This window comes from Serinus canaria, chromosome 1 (genome assembly GCF_022539315.1).
Source record: "Serinus canaria isolate serCan28SL12 chromosome 1, serCan2020, whole genome shotgun sequence".
Classification (NCBI taxonomy): domain Eukaryota; kingdom Metazoa; phylum Chordata; class Aves; order Passeriformes; family Fringillidae; genus Serinus; species Serinus canaria.
In genome coordinates this window covers 47,096,649-47,118,934 of record NC_066313.1, presented here as the reverse complement: position 1 = coordinate 47,118,934, position 22,286 = coordinate 47,096,649, and the positions used below count along the sequence as shown (strand labels likewise).

The 22,286-nt window shown below is 36.2% G+C and overlaps 1 protein-coding gene across 2 annotated transcripts in view; it reads right to left on the bottom strand.

Annotated features, from left to right (window-relative positions):
- Positions 1–1,793: 1,793 nt before the first annotated feature.
- Positions 1,794–22,286, bottom strand: part of B3GLCT (beta 3-glucosyltransferase) — a 47,106-nt gene continuing 26,613 nt past the window's right edge. For both annotated transcript variants that reach the window (XM_050976224.1, XM_050976221.1), the window contains 10 exons: positions 21,504–21,615; positions 19,790–19,926; positions 18,884–18,947; positions 16,948–17,079; positions 15,869–15,938; positions 11,820–11,933; positions 10,103–10,202; positions 9,019–9,138; positions 8,357–8,501; positions 1,794–5,230 (listed from right to left, as the gene is read on the bottom strand). In XM_050976224.1, coding sequence (XP_050832181.1) covers positions 5,063–5,230; positions 8,357–8,501; positions 9,019–9,138; positions 10,103–10,202; positions 11,820–11,933; positions 15,869–15,938; positions 16,948–17,079; positions 18,884–18,947; positions 19,790–19,926; positions 21,504–21,615 — 1,162 coding nt within the window. In that variant the 3' untranslated portion in view covers positions 1,794–5,062. The remainder of the gene's footprint in view (positions 5,231–8,356; positions 8,502–9,018; positions 9,139–10,102; positions 10,203–11,819; positions 11,934–15,868; positions 15,939–16,947; positions 17,080–18,883; positions 18,948–19,789; positions 19,927–21,503; positions 21,616–22,286) is intronic.

The window sequence follows — 22,286 nt, the reverse complement described above, 5'->3', positions numbered from 1 at the left end:
ACAACCAATTAATAACCTGGTTTGTCAGGACGAGAAATATACTGAGAACTTTTCAGCAGAGCTTTGTGACTGGGCAGAATGAGGCCATGAGCCACAGCACAGGCTGCATCAAAGCACTGCACCTGGAGCACTTTGCTCTGTGTGAAGGGCTCCCTCAAGGAGCTTGCAAACAGAATCTTAGCAACATGAGAAGTCTTAAGAAATCTCTGGAAAAAAAGGCTGGTGAATCAGCTAACATCACCCATCAGCACTTGTGACTGACTGTCCTTAGACCTACCAACGCCTCTGGAGATACAAACAAGCTTGACCTGCTCCAGGCTATTACTGCACATTTGTCTTTACTGAGGGTTACACCCCAATCATTTCTGCTGCCTTGCTAGCCAGGGAATGGCTACTTTGAAGGAGAACCAGTGAGAGCTCTCCTTAAGACAACTGAAGAATTCCCAGGTCTTCACTCCTACAGTTTCCCTCCTTCCTGAGGAATGTGAGCTGTATTTCTTGCCATTCTCCCAGGCTTATGGGGAGCAGGTGCCACACATGTCACACAGCACCCCTGTGAAGATGGGGTGCAGTGCCTGTAGTACGAGGGCAACACGTCAGCGCCTGCTATAAGGACCCTGATGGGGTACATTATCAACTGTCTGGAGGATGTCCCAGCTAGAAATACATAAATGAGAAGTGGGCACAAATCAGTTGATGATGCACAATAATCTTCCCAGTAGATAATTTTCTTTAATGGCTTCTTATTAATTAACAATCTGCTCACACTGGGTTTTTTTTTTGTAAGTTGAGTCTGTAAAATATTAACAGCCTAGTGCTTTCAACTTTTTTGGAGTTGTTCTGTTTAACAGTCAGGTTCTTAAGCCTTCAGACTTACAAAAGCATTGCTTTAAAATTTTATTTCTCACAGGAATAGCTTAGCATTGTTATTTTAGCTTATAAAAGGAGCATGCCTATAGATTTTCCATAAAGAATGTTTCATTAAACTCCATTGATGTAGTTTCCTCTCCATAGCCTGTTTTCCAAACCAGTTCTTCCTTCCTTTGACAGTGAGTCCTTTAGGCCTCTGTATGCATTTGGATAATGCCTACTTACCTTCTCATCTTTAAATAAATTATTTCTACTGTGTCTTTTCCCCTTGTGTTCAGAACTAACCAGTGCACACACACTCCACCAAAGCTGCTTCATTCTTGCCATGCAAATGCAAGGTCCTAGCAGAAGAAATTTCCTTAACTGATTTCAGTGGAGGTACTTCTGCTTCCTGGCTGACAAGGGCACAAATAAACAAGTCAAGGGAATCTGCAAAAGCAGGTAGATAAAAACACATTGTTCACCTTTCTCTACTTCCTCTAGTCCCACAGGTCTCCTCCTGTAAGCAACAGGCTGAGATCTGAAGAGCATGAGGACTTTTGATCTCAGGACAGAATTTAAATCAAGCAGTTACACAATGGCTACCACTATGAGACTGTGTAATAAAGAAGCTATTCTTTAAACATGCACAATGTGTGTCACAAACTGAAACAGATAAATTAGTCGCCTACAAATCAATATTAAATCTGTTTCTTTGCTGAATGAAACAATTAATTAAAGAAAAACCCCTCAGTGTGACTGGGGAGGTGAATTTGTTCTGTTCTGACACAGCAGACCTGTGTACAGGGTTAGTACAGAGGGTGAAGCCACCATGCTGATGTGAGCTGGGACCTCAGAGGTGACACCCTCAGGGAGCATTTTGCTCAGAATTCTAAATTTTCCCTTTAGTTTCATATCAACAAGAAGAAGAAGAAGCAAAGGCATTGAAGCAAACTCAAATACATTTATTATCATGGTGCCCAACACACAAAAGCATTCAGAGCTTTACAGTGTTGCAAAAAGCAAATCTCTTACTACTTCTCCATGTTTCTTGGAAATGCACTGGCACTGTTGGCTTTGGAGGTGCTCACAGTACGTAATTATGGCAGTCTTGCACAGTGCTGCTCTCACCTTCCAGGAATCTCATTGAATGGTGTCTCAGGCCTCCATGACACTAGACAAGTCTCCAATGAGACATTCTAGCTCCAGCCCTGATAATAAAATCCATGAGAAATTAAAGAATTGGAAAAAAGGTAATTTGGACTCCTCCCTCCAGTGAGCAGCCATCAGAGCTGGTGTCAGGGCAAAGTGTTCTGCACAAACACAAACACAAAGTTACCCAGCTTGCAAGCTGCCTCAGGACTCCTGCCCATTTTCCAAATTGCAGAGGAAGAGAAAAAGGTCAGATCCTTTTGGGTCTCTCCATCCCTGGGCCAGATGCAGATGTAGGGAAGTCAAAGCAGATGCACAGCCCTCCTTCTTGCTCATGATCAAATCTGGGCCTCAAATACTTCATCACTCTTCGTTTACACATCTGCTCTATTGAAGGCACAAGGGGTTTTTTTGGCTCCTGGCAGATGAACCAACCAAACAAATTATCAAAATAATTTTGTGAAAGAAAGACCTTAATGCGTGGAAAAATTTAATGCTATAAACATTTAAAACAGTCAGTAATGATTCCCAGATTTTCTTTTTTCATGCCACAACCTTGCAATGTCCCAGAAAAGGAAACTTCAACCAATCAATCAACTTTGCAGACCTATTTAAATCTGCCTGTTACCAGGTGAGTTGTGAATGCCTCTTCTATTAATTTTCTTTAACATTACACCCTTTATAATCCACTTGATTTTCATTAGAAACATTAGTACTGTTCAGGCTCATTAACACACAGTTTTGTCCTTAGGTTTCAGCTAGTAACAGTCATCCTAAATGTTCTAAAACTCAAGATCACACAGAAGGCTTTATTTCTTGTTTATATAAACTCTTTGCGATCCTTTGCTTGAAAAAATCTTATTTAGGTGGTGGAATAAAAGGTCATTTGTGTCATGCTGCTGCAGTGTCTCAAAAGTCAGAGTTTTGGGGGAAAAATACTTGAGCAAATTATGGCTTTGTTGCCTTCAAAACTATGGAGACTAAAATCAGAAGTCTGATACTTACAAATACCTCCAGAAACCTTGCAGTAAAACCAAGAGCTAACAGCAAGGGAAAAGATGGACTTCAGGACAGCTACTACTACATTTGTCAAACCAGAAATAAAAGTCAAGTAAGCAATCAATCAATGAGTCAATGACTTCCCACATCTAAATAAGCAGTCTAGAGGTACAACACAGCTTGGACTCAAATCTCATCATCTTTTGTTGATCTAGTCTGCTTCCACAGGGCCCAAGGAGAGATTAAATATCAGCAGTTGGAAGTTGGACCTGACTGGACTGAGTTGCAAGACATTTGGAGAATTTGACAGTAAAATATGTTTTGTGACAACCTCAAGGCTCCCAATCACAAGGTGTTGACTGAAACAGCATTTTCCATTTGCACAAAACTAGAGGCTGAAAACTGACCTAATGTGGAGGTCAGGACAGAACATAAACAACTCCAAAGATTATGCTGCCTTTTAATAAAACTGACAGTAATTACAATTAAGGTGATGAACTTATTTCACTGGTGCTTAAAGAATCCTGTACTTGGTTTACAAAGAGCAAGAAGGCACAAAAGGTTAAAGAATGCTTTTATTCAGCTTTCAGCTTTCACAGTTCTAAACAGTAAACATAATTAACAATTCACCAACGGTATCAGAGAACACAGTCCTGGTATCAGTAAAATGTCTACTGCTTAAGGCACTGGTAGTGGGAAGAAAAAAAGACATAACATGGATTGCTCTTTCTTAATTGGAATTTGAATGCATTATGAATATGTGCTTGCTATTCAATGTTTAGAAACCCACAAGCTACATTCACAAACAAATGTTTATACAAGTTCAGGGATTACCAAGACAGGAATCAGCGGCTCCCCTACTTCGACTCTAGAGCAAGTATTGCTTTTCTTTGGAGTGGAATAAACTTTTAACCTACTAAAAGGAACCAAAACACTAACCACTTCAGCATTATGGCTTTAAGACCCTGTATTTGGTTACAATATAGCAAGCCAAGTTAAATAACAGCATACAAGTGCCATATACTGTCATTTCAAAAGAAGCAGTTTTACAATAAAAAAATTAGTTTAGAACGTACTAAAGACAGTTTTTGTACAAACATTTTTACAAAACTGAATTACTAAAAAAAAAATCAAGTATGTTTTAAATATGAATCATACTTTACATGTTGTATGCATAAAATTACTTATCTTGATGATATAAATTAGGGATACTACAAAATTTTTAAAGCTGGCATTCATATGCTATTGAAAGGCACACATCAGAAATACCGATGCGTGCATTTCAGAAATACTGAAATGTTAGTTCTGCAAAAATCCTTCAGAGTCACTTTTATGTTTGCCAAATTGATGCACGATGACTTCGGTTTCTAAAAGAGCCACAGTGACCTCCCGTGGCCACCTAAGAGATCCCTGTCCTTAACCTTTTCTTCCATTTTGTACATGACATTCCACACAAATGCCAATAAACTTAAAAGGTACAACAGTGGTTTCATGCCTGGTCCAGCTGCTCCAGCAAAGGAGATTATTTCTATCAGAAATGAGCATAAGGAGCACAACCTTCACACAACCTAGCTCCTGGTCACAGAAAAAAAGTCAAGTGTCCTCTATGATTTATCAAGAAACTCTTCCAGAACCTTTTAGAGAACAGTTTTCTGTAAGACAGCAAGAGATGATGTTTAATAGATGTTCAACTCTTATTCAGTATTAGGGTCCCAAATACATAAATTCAGCTTTTGAGAGCGCAAAGGAACAGAATGTAAACCGGTGCTGTCTGAACCAAGTCCAAAGCAGAACACAGGTGAAATTGTACAAGACTCTCAAATGTGAGTCAAGTTCATTGGTATACAATGCCCAAAATCATTCTATAAAGAAAGCAAGTGGAGGAAAAGAATGCCAAAGTAATTTAAGTGCCTTCTTCCATTGCTCTGAAGGGATGCAACCAACAGGAACAAAACACTGTCTTCCAATGTCATGAACAAATGAACAATGTTAAAACAAACAAAAATCACAGTAGTGACTGTCTCACAGCGATAAAATATCAATTAACACATTCTTCTACTGCTTATAAATCCTCTCTGTTATATCCAACTTTTTTTCCATTGCTTGACTCTTCTGTGTTTGGTGCCAGCCATGTGAAATACACCTTCACTGGATCAATATTCCAATGCTTGTGAAATGATACTGGAATTTGGTGAGAAAGGTAGTCTTTTGGGTAGTCCATTGGCCTTGCCTAAGATGGAAGAATAAAGCAAAAGCACCAGTATTACTGATCAGTAATAATTCTTAAAAGATATCACAGCTCAATGGCCCCTGTGACAAAATACACAAGATGGTGACAAAGAGGTTTTTCCATCATTCTATTAAATCAATTGACAAAGCATGAGATTAAATCTTCAACTCACACTGCAGTCATCATACTAGGAATAAAGTACACTGATACTTAATCTGTCCTATTTTTAGGATGAAATAGCCACCATCTCAGAAGTCAAGTGATAAACAGTGTAGCTGGTATGAAATATTTTTAAACATGCAGTTTTTACTCAATAATGACAAAATTGTTTTAAACTTCATTCTCTTCCTCTTCTAATGAGAGTTGTCAGCACTGCCACTGTGATTGTAGGATTCTAATAAAGCCATAAGCAGCCAAAATACGTAGAGCTTATGACAGGTAAAGCTTCCAAACATGGGATACATTGTGGTACTAGAAAACTGTGTTGTTATTCTTTATCAGGCTATATCAAACCAGACAGAATTACAACACAGCTACAAGATGCAGCTGCTGTCCTGATGCTCCACATGTATTTCATTTTCTCTGGCAGTTCAATGACACTGAGTGCATCATCACATAAAACATTCCCACCTGTAGTGGTCCCTGGCAAAACAACTCCGTTTTGCCATTAGAGTTTTTGTAAGAAAAATGCATGGAAGGCAAACATTTGTGTTTTACATGTAGGGGGGGAAAAAACCAACCAATCAAGAAGAAAATAGAATTATTTGGATAACAAATAATTAATTTGATGCCTAAGCTGGTAACTGATTCAATACTGCACACTTCACCTACTTATGGTGGTATTTATGAATTCTTCACACAGTTCTGTATACATCACAGTCATTAAATTGAGCAACAGAATTTGACATTATGAAATCTGAGTATGTGTTGTTGGTGGTTTGGGTTTTTTAATTCTGATATTTAAAACACAGAGTGCTTATTTTTAAAAATTCCACTGGAGAAAGCAAGAGGGAATCTGTATCCCTCACAACTTTTGAAAAACACTTTGAAGAACATTTAGGCTTCAAGAAGCTGAAGAATTTATTTTGGATAGAGGCAGTTTTTACACATCTGAGACCAAAGATTTTTGCTGTTTGAAAATGAATCAGCTTTTTATTAAGCTATAGACAAAATTATGGTGTTTCTATAATTCTAAAATAATGATACCTACTCTAATAACTGTAATTTTTTTTTTTTGGCTAACATTTGTATTTGGTGTTCTAGAAAATCCAAAATATTGCTTTAGCCCAGATTTTTTATTTAAGATCACAATTCAGGCTGCTACTCAACATGGGAAGGTTCCTGTTCTCTTTAAGAGTCAAAAACCTCTGGAACAGGTTATGGAGTATGTATCTACCTCAGCAAGCAGGCAGCAGGAAACCAGTAAGGCTGAGCAAACATATCATAGACACTCCAAGAATGAAGATATCTTTGCTTCTGTACAATTTTAGATTCACATACTTCAAGGAATATCACACATCATAATATTTCAGTCAAGTCCTTGGAAAGTTCTTTTCTAGTTGACAGAAAATCCAAAATTGGTTTTCTCAGTTTTACATTTTCTTTTGCAAAATAGTGGATTTAGTAGTTTAAGAATGTTCAATTTTTATTCAGTGGTTTTCCCCCACAGGTTAATTTTTGTACAAGGGATGTCAAATTAGAATTTGTTACAAGCAACAGTAAAGATGAATTAGAAGTCAAGTGCAATTTTCTGTGTGGAAAATCAAACTGCTAGGGTTTCACTTTCAAAGTGATTCAGTATCAAATGCACACTATTAAGGATTACAAGGAGGTCCTTTTTTCAATTAGAATCATTCTTACAATTTTGGAGAATGAGTTCTGTTCTGACTCTCCTTTAATTAGGCTGGTTTGTTGTTTTGGATTTTTTTAACAGCTGTGCAAGAAAAATTATTCAGTAACTGTTGAATTTATAACATGCATGACTTGTTTTCTTTCTATATTGAACAGAGTAAGCAATGATAAACAAAACAGGAGAGTAAACAGATATAATTTTTTTATATGGACAAGGAATTAAAATATTAAATAGTATGTTCTGAGTCTTCCCATTTCGCTAAATAGTAAATGTAATCAGAAATGCAATCTTAACACAGGAAAAGCTGATAATTTAAATAAGAAACTCCCCACCTCCACTGACAGCTGCTTTGAACTACAGAGTGATTTACTAATTCTCAAGTAGCTTATTATCTTATTCTCAGCTCATATTCAGATATGCAGGTCTTCCCAGTTTTTCAACTAGATCGACACCTGAAAAATATCAAATGCTACACTGATTTAAATGTTGACTTTTAAAAAAGCTGTGCACTGTTTGGGAAAAAAAATCTCTAGTGCTTCTCTTGTTCATACCATGGAAGGATTTGGTTTACTTGGCTTACAAGGAAGAAAATCTGTATAGGCCTCAATGCTTTCCACTGTGACACTACAGTTAGCTTGTTAAATACTGTGGAAGATAGACATAAGATTCAATTCTACTCCAGCCCTTTTTTCCCAAACTCACATGAAAATTATGTTTTGTCAGCTCTCTTTCCCATGTGCTAGCATAGAGCAACTTGTACTTATCCCATTCTTCAGAATCCACCATAAAAGCAATAATTTTTTATATCTTCACTAATGAGGTATTTCAGAATAGTAAATACTGAATCAACAGAAAAATCAGGTAAGTAGAGCAGGCAGATTTATTGAAAAATTTTACACTCAGTTCTCCATTACCTGCATAAAAAAGTATTGTGTTGTTGGTTTCCTCCCTTAGAGAACATATGACAACTATTCTAAGCATGTGGCTCCTAATTCAATTTCTTTTTCAAAATCTTCACCTCTGACTGCATTTCTAATAAAATGTAGTTATAGGTTAGCTAAAATATCACATAAACTAGCAAAGGCATTGTGGTAATCCATGCTAAGACAATGTTCTTATTTTATCAGTCTTGTTCTGCTGAGAATTAAGGTAAAGCAGCAGCAGCAGCATCTCAGTGTTATTACATATGGATGGAATTTGAATATTCATGACTGTTTTATGTGTACACTTAAAAAGTGAAATACATTTTTAATACTCAAAGATAGCTCTCAGACCTGATGAAAGAGTGGACTGTGTGTTATAGGGATTCCTAAGCCACTGAAACACATCCCAAGGACCATATCATCGGGTGCATCCATGCTGTAGCACCGGCACTTGCTAGCAAGTAGCTTCTGAACAGCTGCTCTGCTGAAAACCATCCTGAATAAGGAAAAAGCACATGAAATGTATAAAAACTTCTAAAGACACCAAATATTAATAAATATTGCTAAATTATTTAAAACTGCAAGACTGAATGTAGCCCTCTGATACAACACATTTGAAATCCAAAATTTAAGGGGTCAGAACTGACAAATAGTGCAAGAAGCATTTTCTGAAAGATAATTACTTTTTATACTGAAAACTAATTACACCAATTATACCCATTATTGTTATTCCAACAATAATTTAGCTACCCCCCATTTTTACTAGGGCTGATTCCTTCTAAATTTGGCCTGGACTCAAAAGGGATGTTCTCCTCAATCTTACTCAAATGTAAGGGAGAAGAGTTGGGGACTTGAGACCAGCATGGGTCACTACACAGAAGGTGTGAGGAAAATTGCACGAATTTGGGGAAAACATCACTGTTTCTGTTAAAATTGATTTGTGTCGTAATTTAAAACATTTGCACTCAAAACAGGAACTAATGTAGATGCCAGGAGGAACTAAAATAAATTACCCTCCTCCACCAGTGATATAACTGTATCCTCCTGTTCCCAAGCCGTAGCCATAACGCTCTCCAAGGAATACTGGTTCATTTGGGTCATAGCAGCTGAGCAATTTTCGGAGCCTGAATATACTATAATATGAAAAGAAATTTAAAAAAATCTTGTAAACATTCTTTTTGGAACAGACATTGCTACCCTCAACAGCATTCTATTAAATAGTACAAAGATGACAGGAAAAATTCAGGAATTCTACCCAACAAAAACTCCCCCAGAGATGCAAACTGCTAAAGAGAACTTCATGCTGGATCATTTACTATGAGATATGACTGTGCAATTTGGTCAAATGATGAACAAATTAGCTTGAAGTATTTTTTTAAGTAGGCAGCTTGTCAGCAAAACTGCATCTCATCTCAGAGAAAACATGAAATGACACTTTCCAAGCAACAGGATCTTTGCAAATTATCTATGAACATTTACAAATTGAAAACTGAAAAGGCAGGTTTAGTTTTATGAATGTTGCTTTATCCACAGTTACATCCTCTCACTGTTTCTTTTTCTGTCACGTGATTTAATGTAAAGTCTTGAACCACTGTTCATGACCCCACGATCCTGCACATTGCTCACTATGCCTTATTTAGCTTATGTTGCAGTTTTATCAGAATGGGATCTAATTTTCCAACAAATGCAAGTTCCAAAACACCGTTCTGGGCAGCTTGGACAACCTGGCCTGAGCTTATGGAACCTTTCTTCTGACACATTTGCCTGAGGAACACATCTTAGGAAAGTTGTTAGCAAATGACTAAACCCTATCAGCTCAAACATACCTACACTGAGGAATCAAAAAATGTGGTATATTCAGACTATGTGATCACACAATAACACTGATATGCACAGTTTTAACCAGGTTACAACACTGTTTTTAATATCTATCAAAAGAATACTGATAGGAAGTGACTTTTTTTTTTTTAAATTCAAGTAATGTAAAGCCGTATGACTAATAAAATAGCTGTATCTCTTAAATAAAGGATAGGTGAATATTGCTAAAGCTCTTATTGCCACAAACAGTGGTAGCTGCTGAAGTAATGCAATATATACCTTATCAGTGTGTCATCATCCACTACAACTAACCAAGGGGTTCTGGGAGAAGTATGATTCAAAAACCTTTCCAAAACGGCAAAAGTTTTCCCACAGTGACCTAAAAAGAAGATAAATTAACGGAATATACACTTAAATAAAACAGGAATTAAATTAAAACCAAGCTTTATTCCAGCTATCTTCAAGCTGTTGAACAATACTGGACTAACTGTGACTCTAAATTTAAAGAGCTGTAAAAATGAGGAGACTATGATAGAAACAAATGTTCTGCAAAATACTCCAAGACACTGTCATAGCATTTCAAGATGCATCAGGCAGATCCACTGCTTTTACAGAAATACTTAAATCTATTTTAATCTACTGTACTCCTCACTGGCAACTCAGGTCCTGATCACTGCCTCCAAGGAAAGGTCTGAACATTTATCACAAGATTACAAGGAAGTTCAGGAGGTAAGACACCCTTTGCTAGGAGTGCAGAAGTGGAACACACTTGTTCAGAATAAGCAGGGCCTGAGAAACAAGAATTTTCAGACTTCTTTTGAGTCTTTTTTAGATCTTGGACAAACCTCATTCCAGTCAGTCTTTATTCATCACAGTTGATCATCTAAAGTAATTACTGCTATCAACATTACATTTAGTAAACAATCACTCAAAATAACAATATTATATTTGAAGCCACTTTCAGTTAAAATAGTCTTTGAGAAAATGCAGCCATTCTGTGCTGAAGACATGAAGGAAGTCTGGTGATTTTGTGAGACTGTGAATTTAATGTAGGCTGATATCTGAACATTTCCAAGGTAAAACCCAAGATTTCTATATTATACTCTATAAAAAACTGTGGAAGCTTCCTGGCACGACTGGAACTACTGGGCATGGCTTCTAGCACTGATCCACATGTGCTCAGCAGGCTTGCTGCCCTCTGGAAACTCTTCCACCTGTGCACTCAGGAATCCCTGCCTATGCTCCCTCTGCCTCTAACAAACAAAACAAAGGGGCAGAAATAACCCAGAGGTCAGAACAACTGACCTAGGGGGCCAAATAAGGCTAAAAGGCCACTGCCTGGACACCTGTGATTCAGAAGGTAACAGATATAAAATATCAGCCTAAGAACAATATATCAAATGGAAGAAAAAAAATTAATAAACTCAAGAAAGTAATCAGATCCATAGCCTTTTTTATATTCAAACACAAAGTAAATTGATTTAAATGCCTGTTATTTGCTATAGAAAGATGTTTCAATCTTAACATTCAGTTTTTGTGCTTAACTCAAGACCTGCAAAGCACATGGATATAATATCTGAATACCATATGGCAAGCAGTTTATGCTTAGTAACTACTTAGCACTGCCTGAGGTCCTTTGAAATAAATTTATGTCTTCTTCACTGTTAATGATCCTACTGAAAAATCATAAATAACTGTAGAGTTATTACTCTTACCCCAAGTAATAAAACCTTTTTTTTGTTCTTGGACTATATCAGCATACCATGCTTTCATAATCTCAGTATTTAGGTTTCTGCTTAAAAGAATATGTTATCTGCACTGGGGGACTCTGAATGTACTCTCCATCCATTTCCTGTGTGAAGAGCATTCTTTGGTTTAGGCTGCACATATGTGCTGGAGAAAACCAGAATTTCTAAATGACATCTTTGACATGAAAGACACGTATCATCCATAAAACTTCACTTCTTCAGTCAGTCATTTGTGCAAAACTGCTCACCTCTGTCAGTGTTAGGTATGCCTAAATCTATTGTAGGAATGGAGATGTCTGCATAATCACTGTAGTATTCAATAAGGGCAGCTTCTCTTTCCCAGGTCTGCTTTACAACTGGTACTGCAAAACAATGATTGGCATTCAAACACAAGGAACTTGATTAAAATAGATACTTAATCCAAATATTCATGTTAACCACGTTTTGTTAGCCACATTTCTTCACATGGTAATAAATACACTGCTTCAAATACAGCATCATGATTCTAAATGTCCATTGTACTTTCTTTCCTATAATATTTAGACAGAAAAAAAAACCCTAACATTTTTATGAAAGCCAGCCAGGACAGTTTTATTTAAATGATTAAAAGAGATTTATTAAAATATTACTATATTTCATGATCCTATTATTCATAATAATAATTGAAAACTGTGATATTTACATTTTTCCAACCAAAGCATGGAATTCTGCTTTTACACTTGCTATTGTATGATTCATAGAACACATCAGCACAAACACTATCACAGATTAGTCCTTCTTCCAGTATTGAAATGGCACATTTTAATCCAGCTGTAAAGTCTGTAACATATTCTGAATAAGAAAGAGACAAAATGTACCTTTTGAAACACTTTACTGGTATTATACACGTGCTATCTGACAGCAACATCACATCAATGCTCCAAAGAACCTGTCTCTGGAGACACACTCACAGGACATTTTATAACCATTACTGTTATAAACTTATAAATATTTATTGTTTCATTTATAAATAAGAAGTGTTTGTATGGTGCAGTTTGTAAATATCATACAATCGATTTTAATCCCATGGAGAGATTCTATTCAAAGGAGGATTGCTTAATGCTTCTCTTAAAAAACCACCTTTTTCTTACTAGTCTGCTATTTTACATCAGGATTTAAAATTAATCCCACAAAATTCTAATAATGATGCCATGAGTGTTTACATTACATCGAGAAGTGAATAAATTATGGGTAACACAAAAAGAACCCAACCATCTGCAGGGTGTTCAACTGAAAACCATCAGATGGAAATAATGATCTCTCTTCCATCTTAAAAATGAGGAGGTCAGGCCTGAGATGAGCAAGTGTTCTGCATTCTGCTGTTACTGTTCCTCTGCTTTATGCTCTCTGACACCATCCAGGAGGTCTCACCAGTAGCAGGCAGTGCTTCCAATGGAGGAGAGACTTACATAACTTCCCTTGGCTGCTATACAACCCTGATGCTTGTGAACAACTCACTTTAAACCCTTGCTAGAATCATCCATCACCTAATTTGATGTTTGTTGCCGACCTAGCTGCTCACTTCCCTCTACTCTGAACACAGAGAATTTATTACTCGATTGATCAACACTCAATTTGGTAACAGTTACCTTTTGGTGTTAAGACAGAGTAATAAGAACTCAATGCACTAATGGAAAGACTTGAATATTTTGAAAAGGAAAAAACCCTACTTTTGTAGCATATTGCAATGGTCCATACTACTTTTCAAAGTTCTTAAAAGCATTCTCATTTCTTCATAAAAAATCCAAAAAAGAATTATGTTCAAAAACAAATGTATAGGCAGGAAATTACTTTCTTATTTTGTTGAAATGTTTTACTTAAAACTATTTCTCAGCAGAACAAAATGAGAAAGGTTTCTGAAAACATGGCTTCAGAACAGAAGAATCACAGATACACAAGAGCATCCAAACTTCCCTGGCAGAAGAGCTGCACCTGTGAAGGTTGTTTGATAATTCTCCAAACAAGGACCTGAAACTCAGCAGGATCCACAGAAATATTTGCAATTAGAAACCAATTCATTTGGTGGCCCCCCACCCCCTTCTTTCTATAAATGAAGAAAAGTTTACTGAAGCAAGGACTTGAATCTCATCTCAGTTACAAGCTCCAGCAAGGGGGCTGCTGGCTAAAGTGTCCTTCTCTTTCCCTTGTTTGTCTTGATGGAAGTGTCACCATGCAGACTAATGTCAACTGCAAATTGAATCCACCAATACTTTGTAATTCCTGGCAAATTGTATCTTCCAAAGAAAACTAGTTGAAATTTTGGACTAGATGATGATGCAAATATTTATCAATATGCACTAATACTGGTGATCACACCAAAGTCTGAATACCACTAGAGATATTTAAAAGTCATCTCTAAGCTCTTAATGACATTTTATTTCTGCCCTTTCTAGAACCCTGATGCATGTTTGCAGTCTTGAAAATTTCTTTTATAACTACAGATGGTATGTGCAAGAAGGAGAGTTGTAACTGAAGTAAATTCTGAGGTCAAATTTAGCTGCTTTTAAAAGCACATCAATTTCCAAGCCTTAGTGCTGCATTAATGTAGTTTTTGGCATACAATAAAGAATGACTTACCAGGTAAAAAGAGCTCTCTGAAGCTGGCATCCATTAATCTTTCAAAATCAGGAGTAAGATTATCCTCTATTGCATAACACTGGAAGCTGTGAGGAAAGTTCAAGAATTTTCCTCAGTCTTCAACAGGTGTTTCTTGAAGGATGTTTATGCTATCTTTTTGGGGCCTTATGTTTCTTTCTGACTTTCTAGGTTTTTTTTTTTTTTCTTTTTCTTCTTTTAAATTTTGATATCAAAAAATGAACATGGATCCAGGAAGGAGAACTCTTCAGTGAACTCCAGTTACAGGACAGTCAATTTTGTTTTGTCAAAAGCTACTTTAAAGATAACCTAACAATTATGTGACTAAAACACTACAAATGTGCTTTCATCAGGTGCAGTAGCATTAAGAAAATAATTCTATAAATCTTATTATGAAAAAAAAACACCTGTTTTTAACTAGACTTAGTTAAGAAAAGAGCTTTTACTTTCATCCTGTCCTCTGACAACAGGTATGGCAAAAATCTCTCAAAATTTGGTACAACTACTAACCAATAACTTGATTTTCAATTTTTTTGCCATTATAATCCCTTTAAATTATGCTTATAAATAAACTAAGCCTAATGGAGAGAGTATTGTGCACCTGGAGTATTAAAGAGCACACAAAATTCAAGCAGATTCCTGGAAACAAATCTCTTCCTTAGTAACAAAATGTCTAAAAGCAAACTAGAACAGACTGGTAGGTGGCATCAAGTAGGTGGAATGTCTTCTGTTCAATAGCTGGATTTGGAATTTTTCCTTCCAAGCTTTGCTGAGACTTGATCTCCCTCCACTTAGCTGAGCATTACTATGTGCTAGCAGAAGCTGAGAGTCTCCCTGTGTCTGTTCTCTGTGTCTCTGAGGAGGAAGTTAATGCTCACTGTGTGTATCTTGCTGGGCTGCACTAAGGGGTTTTTTGTTTGCTGTTTTTAGCATGGTGACTACAGCTGCTTGTGTAACTCCACAATTTTCAGATGAACTTCCAGATGAAACATGGTACAGAGTTTCACACACTCTTGATCTGGGCCACTGGCTGGACAAAGTACTACATATGACCAGATTTCTGGAAGGGACAGATTTTCTCATTCCAAGCATTATCAAGTACATGTGCACATGGAACAACTAGGAGCAACATGACAGCATGAGCTGCTCCATCTTTTACTGGAGAGGAGGGCAGGACAAAAGGAAGGAGGAGATGAGGGACCTTTCAGCTTGTTCAGATTTCTAAGTTAGCCACCAAAGAGCTGCACAATTGTCACTGCTGGCACAAAGAAAAGAAATGAAGCAATTATCTGGGAAACTCACTGAAGGATATTAATAGCTGCTGTATTAATTCATATTGCAACAGTTCCAATTTACAACAATATGAGCTAATCCTATGCACATTTTAATTCAGGTATTCAATTCCAAGTTTTTTGCCAACAGTGACTAATGATGAAACCATTTTTAATCTTAAATGTTTGACTCCTGAGGACACTGAACAGCAAAAAGATTCTACCTGAAGGATAAGCTGTTTAAAATTCCAAAACTTTCCTGTTTCTGAGTCGATTTTGCAAACACTTAGTCACAAGAGCTGCAGAGACAGCATATATCAGCTTGCTTTTTAAAAATTCATTTTATGAACTATATTGCATAGAACTACTACCTTGACCAGCCAACAACTTACTTCTGTCACCATGAAATTTTCGACATGTTTTTACAGCAACAAAAACATCTTCCTTATTCACTGGCTCTCCCTATAGGAACAAAACAAAAAATAATCTTTTAAGTGCAGGCTGTGCCTGTAGTATTTTATAGGATATGTATGTCTGTACGTATAATAAAACAGGAAATATCTTTTTATTCTATAGCCTATCAAGCAGAATGGTGTTCTATTATGTTCTAAATATGGTCTGGTGATACACCAGGAAGTAAATTTTTGTATCTTGAAAAAAAGGCATTGGTTGTTTAAAATTCCTGAAATAACATTCTTGGATTTTTTTTCCATTGATGTAGTACTCTGACAAGAACTAAAACACCTATCACCAGGAAAAGGCCATGAGTAGAAAAACTTGTTGAACCAAGAATGATTAATCTGAAACAGAATGTCTCTTAATTTCTTTGAAATCAGTCCTATGAGAACACAAATTGTATCACACTTGGAAAAACCAGCTTAAATGATACACACTAGAAATCTTTGAATTTCCTCCACTGTAATAAACCATTTGACCACTTTGATTCGTTATCTTTTTTGGCACCTAGAATTTTGCTCTCCTGGAAGCACGGAAGACGTTTTGGCCACCAGCTACACTTAACTCATAATATAATAAATGTATTCTCCTAGAGGTGGAAGAGACTTTTAGGCACCAAATACTACGTTACATTTTATCTTTAGCCTCAACAAGTTTTAGATTCCCATCTGTGTGGAACAAACAAAAAAAGATCATCTATACTTCAGTATCTCACTGTGTAAGGAGTGTAAGGATAAATAATTTATAGAGCATGCACCAAGCAAACACTGTGGTATAAAGACTCATTAAAGCATACACAATATTAGTTGCCAGAAAATATTCCGTGCCACAGAAGCCTGAAAGCATCTCCAAAATACATCCTAGATAAATGCCAGAACAAACTATTTTGTTGAGGTTTTTTTAGCTTACTTGAAAATATTTTCTCAGGTTTTGAGGTTTTTGAACTCAAGTATTCTATGCTTTAGTAAGGATTTTACTTTTACTAACCAAATGGTATTTAAAATATTGTACTTACACAAAGTGGCAGAAAATTACTGAAAGTTGTTGCACAGTGATCAACCTTATATGAATTCACATCATCTGTGCAGAACTCGGGCACTGGAGTAAGATGTGGTCCTTCCCCTTTCTGCCAAATGTACAGGGCAATCTATCAAAATTGGAAACATAGATTAAACTATGTTTAATTAATTAATAGTTTAATTAAACTATTAATTTATGAGAAAAGTGAAAGATGTGGCATGGTGTAGCAGATAAAAAGGATGCAGAGCACAATAAAATACCCAAAACTAGAGGTATCTGTTCTTAGGAGTCCCTCAAACTAAAATAGCTCTCATAAACTTTAACATTATACACAATCATAAAAAACAACAGATAATATTCTTTGATTTGCTGTCAATCTCAACTCACACAAGAAGAGCGTAGACAAAAAATGATTGAAGACAGAGAAGATGGTGATTTATTAAATAAATGAGAGGGAGTGAAACTGTCTCTAGGGAGACATGAGGCTGTGCAGAAAGAATAACTCCAGGGCTGAAGTAGGTTATCAATGGCAATAAATTTGAAATAAAACATATGCAAAGACCTGCTAACAGAATAGTAAGTGGATGGAAGTAATTCTGTTGGTTGAGTGACCAACTGTTTTTTACTAAGCAATCTGTGGAACATAAAGGAGTAGCTCTTAATGATCTTTGTTTATGACAATGTATTTAGAGACTTTTTAGTGCTGAGGTAGACTGGAATACTGGGAATATATGAATGATTTTGTCTTAAAAATAAAGTTAAAATAAAATGACATTGTGAAGCCCAAGGTCTTGCACTGAGAAAAATCAACAAGAGGAAGAAAACAGCTTCCTGTTTGGTTTCTCACAGCAAAATGAAAGCTGAGAGGGATTCAATTGTTTTTGAGAAAATGAGGGGGAACTATATAAAAGAATGGTTTTGCATAAAACAAAATTTATTTAAATATGCTACATATCTATACTCTATAAATACACCATAGATTTATGTTGTAAATGAGGAGGTTTATGACCATTATGAGATCTGAAAAGGCAGCAATAGTTTTATGTAAAGGTGTTTTGTTTTTTTTCTGGACCAGAACAACAATTTATAGATGCTTTTCAGGAGTGTTAAAAGAATTAAAACTACTTCAGTGTCACTCATAATTTCAGGCCAAAATCTTAATCCTGTTCTTCTTTCCTTCTTCTTCACATTCCTTACCCTAATCTTAATCATGTTCTTATTTCAGGCCAGAAGCTTATGGCAGATTTATCCCCTTCTTCCACCTCTGGTTCAGAAGTTCACTTTGGTGACAGTACAAAACCCTGGACAGCACAAACATTTTAAATGCAGAAAAAAATAAAAAAGGCCTCCAAAAAAGTAGCACAGATACTCTTTTAGAGCCTCCTTTTCATGTTCCTTTCAGTCAATTCACTCACTGTCTGAAATACCTTCTGCCAACCTTTCTAAAGTGTTGCATACCAGAGACAAAAAGGAGTCTTTCCAGACTTCCAAGCTGCAAGTTGCAGCACTGCTTGTTCACACAAAGGTGGATTCCTCAGAGTATTTAATGCAAACCCCACCATATTTACCTCTGAGAGTCTGATTCAGAAAGGGAGACTGGCTAGAACTGACCTACTACTCACCTCAGCTTATGGTTCAGGAATTGGAAGTCTCTCTCCTTCCTTACAGAGCAATCCTTAGAAGATCCCTTAATGTATACAACCATGTATGCATTCGTACATGAATGCAAGCCCTTTAATGAATTTTTCTATGCTTAAAATATAGTTCTAAAGTACTGCAATATTCTAAAGGAAGGAAAAGAAATCTACCATGCCATTGCAGTCAAACTTTTTAGCAATGTTTAAGAATAATCTCTTATTTCCATTATGATTTAACACCATTCAAATATACAACTTTGAGACAATTTTTTCTTTCATCACACCACTGCTTACCTCATGCTTTAAATCTATTGTAAAGTCTGATTTGAGTGGTTCACTCTTCAACTTCTTTGCAAGCCTATGCAATTAGAGATGAAGAAGGTTAATCAAACATACTAAAAAACCCCAATCACTAGTGCATGCAGGAAAGTGTGGCTGGTACTACCGACCATCCTAAAAGGGGAAAATAATAATAAATCACATTTCTGTATTTATTGCCTCAAGAAGCAACTTATATTTATCATATCAATCCTTTTTTTAAAAAAATGTGACAGTGTCATGATGTTAACATTAATTTCCAAAACACACACTTTGATACATTCTTCCTACACAAGAAGAAAGTTCTCACCTGGAGAAGGTAGAGAGTCTGGCATAAAATTTGCAACAGATTAAAAGCAGCAGCACATTTGAAGCTCAGTATTGGTCAGCATCTCAAACTACAGACAATATTACCTTTCTGTGTATTTCAAAGCACAGTGTTTAAGGACTTTTAATTCATGAGGACATTGATCCTTGCTATGGTAAGACACATTCAACCTCTGAAATTTATGAAATTTCAAATCTCATTTGAAAGCACCTAAGAGTCTAAGCAGAAATAAATATGTAGTTTGTCTGTACAGCATGAGAAACACTTCTAGAGGGCAATGCAGCCACTCTACAACCCAGAATAAAACCACTGTCTGGGGGAGAATACATCCCTAAGATTACAAGATGGAATTGAACTAGTTAAACAGCCACTACTGGACAACTATCAGCTACTTCACGTAGGCAGAGTGAAGCAAAATAAATCACATGCACAGCAATGGTACAGAAATCTATATCTGCACTCTTGTTTAATTGTGAAATGTTTATAACAATTATACTTGGAATATGTAGAATAATGGCACATAAATGGGAAGTGACTTAGAATTCAATTCTTACTTGTTAACAAGTGGAATGCTAAGCGCCCAACCAGCAGCAAAATCCGGAAATTTAAAGACTGAAGGATTTTCAGCAAAGGCATAATGGTGAATTATTGTAGATTCTTCATCATATAATGCTTTACCTAAAAACCATTCCTGTAAAGGAATATAGGAAACAATTTTGTTCATCTACAGCATCCCTTTAGTGAAGTTGATGACTGCATTCATGCTGAATAAAGCAAACCTGAAAACAAAAACAAGGGAAGCACATTGTTCACAATTAATAATCTGGACAAAAATTGTACTTGGTGAGAAATGAAACTAAAAATTGTTCTCTGAAATCAAATACAGGCTGCACTTTCAAACTCCAGAACATGCCTTGGCTTCCACCTGTTCAAGGAACACTGAATCCCAGAGTCATAGAACGGCTGAGGTGGGAAGAGGCTTCTTGAGATCACCCAGTCCAATTCCCCAGGAATCAAGCAGGATCACCCAATGCAGGCTGCCCAGGACTCCGTCCAGTCACCTTTTGAATACATTCCACAATCTCTCTGGGCAACCTGTATACCAACTTTTTATTATTATGCAGACTGCTGAGGCTTTAAGAAGAATATTGAAGGAGCTCTGATATAAATCACCTTGAATTTTGTATCTGATGGACTACTACTGTATATAAGCAACCAGGGATGGACTGTTACACTAAGATGACAATTACTATGTACAAAAGCAAAGTGTTTTATTTTCCTTTCATCGTGGGTTGGAATGTAATTTGTAACTTCATTCGAACCTGTATGTAATGCAAAGGAGAGAGTAAAACTGGCAAAAGGGCACATCTAGAACAAAAATGTTCATGTTTCTGTTCTGAGACTATAAATTACAAGTAGATGTTTCTTAAACAAAACAAACAAAAAAAAATAATATTACAAAGGTCTCAATATATTCAGTCTTCTGTTTAGAAGACCAAGTGTTTCAAAAGGTAAGACCTCTGAATTTTTATTATTATTAACATTTTAGAAAAGAACTGTGAGAAAACACATGGCCACATGCCTGAAAAAGAAGTAAGTATGCTAAAGCGAGTCCTGAAGCAGAATTACAACAATTTTGCTTCTTACAACAAAGAAGCAAAACATATTTCACACAAGAGATTTTGGCTTCTTTTATTACAGGCAAAGGACTGACACCAAGGTGGGGTTTTTTTCTGAACACTGAAAATTCTAAATATTAGCACCTTTCATGTCAGTTGCATTGCCGAATTTGCTTTGCTCCTTGGTGACAGTACTTCTGTTTTGTTCTGCAAGTCTTTTGGTGGTGTTTTTTCCAATAGGAACAGAATATTTATCACCAAGACAGATTAGAAACAGAATGCAAGTAAACCACCCTACTATTTTACATCAGAGACAAACTAGCATCAATCAGTCTGATGATAATCAGAATGGTAACAGACAGGAAAATGGGGAGAGGGGACTGCAAAACAGACCACATTCATATTTTTATTTATGGTACATAATTTTCAGGCTATTCACAGAAAAAATTGTTTCTCTGCTCAATTTTAACAGATCTTCAACAGCTATACAGGCATTTGTACTGCTGCATGCTAAATACCTTGCTTTCAGCCTCAGCAAAGAAATCTATGCCCCTGTTTTAAGGTGTTTGGACACATCTTTTCCAACATTTGGCAAAACACACTCAATCACATTCAAAAGGAAAGTCAAATCTCTAAATTTTTATTTCACCTTAGACTTGTCAAATCTTCTGAGTGTTTCTACCAGTTTTATGACCTGTATTCTTGTATCTTCTTCACAGAAGAAAATCCATGAGGAGTTCCTACCATAGGTAACAGAGAAGCTGAAAAGAGAAAGATACATTTCACTAATAAGGTGGCTTATGAACAAAAATGGCACATTCAAGGCACATTCCCCAAATATAAATAATTTGCCATCAATTCTTCATTTACACAGAAACGGAAAATTTTACTACTGATTTAGAATTTCACATCAAGGACTACTGTGAATGGATAAAGATACTGACTCTGCTGCTATCTATTTATTAAAAAACAGTTATTCCAGAAAGAAGGGAACAGAGATACATAAAGAATTTCCATTCAGAAAGGTACAAAATGTAAATGTAATGTAAAAACTTCATTAGCTTTTCCAGTACAGTGAAACGGTACAGACTGAAGGGAATCCTCAAAGATAGCAATAATCACAATGCAGGATTCCCTTCAGAAAAATGACATTCCCTGTTTCTCTGTTCCTCTAGCCTTAATTCTTCCACTACTCATCAAAACAGAGACAGATTAATTAATAACATCCTAATTAAAAAAAAAAAACAACAACAACAACAAACAAACAAACAAACAAACAAAAAAACCAAAAAAAACCCTGCTATATTTATTTTTCCAGTTTCCTTTGCCTGGCTTTTGGGAATGACTCCCAAGGCTAAGTACTTAAGGTCTCCAAGAGAGTCTTATGGAGACTTCAGAGCACAAATGTTTGGAGTTCAGACTGCATGGAGAC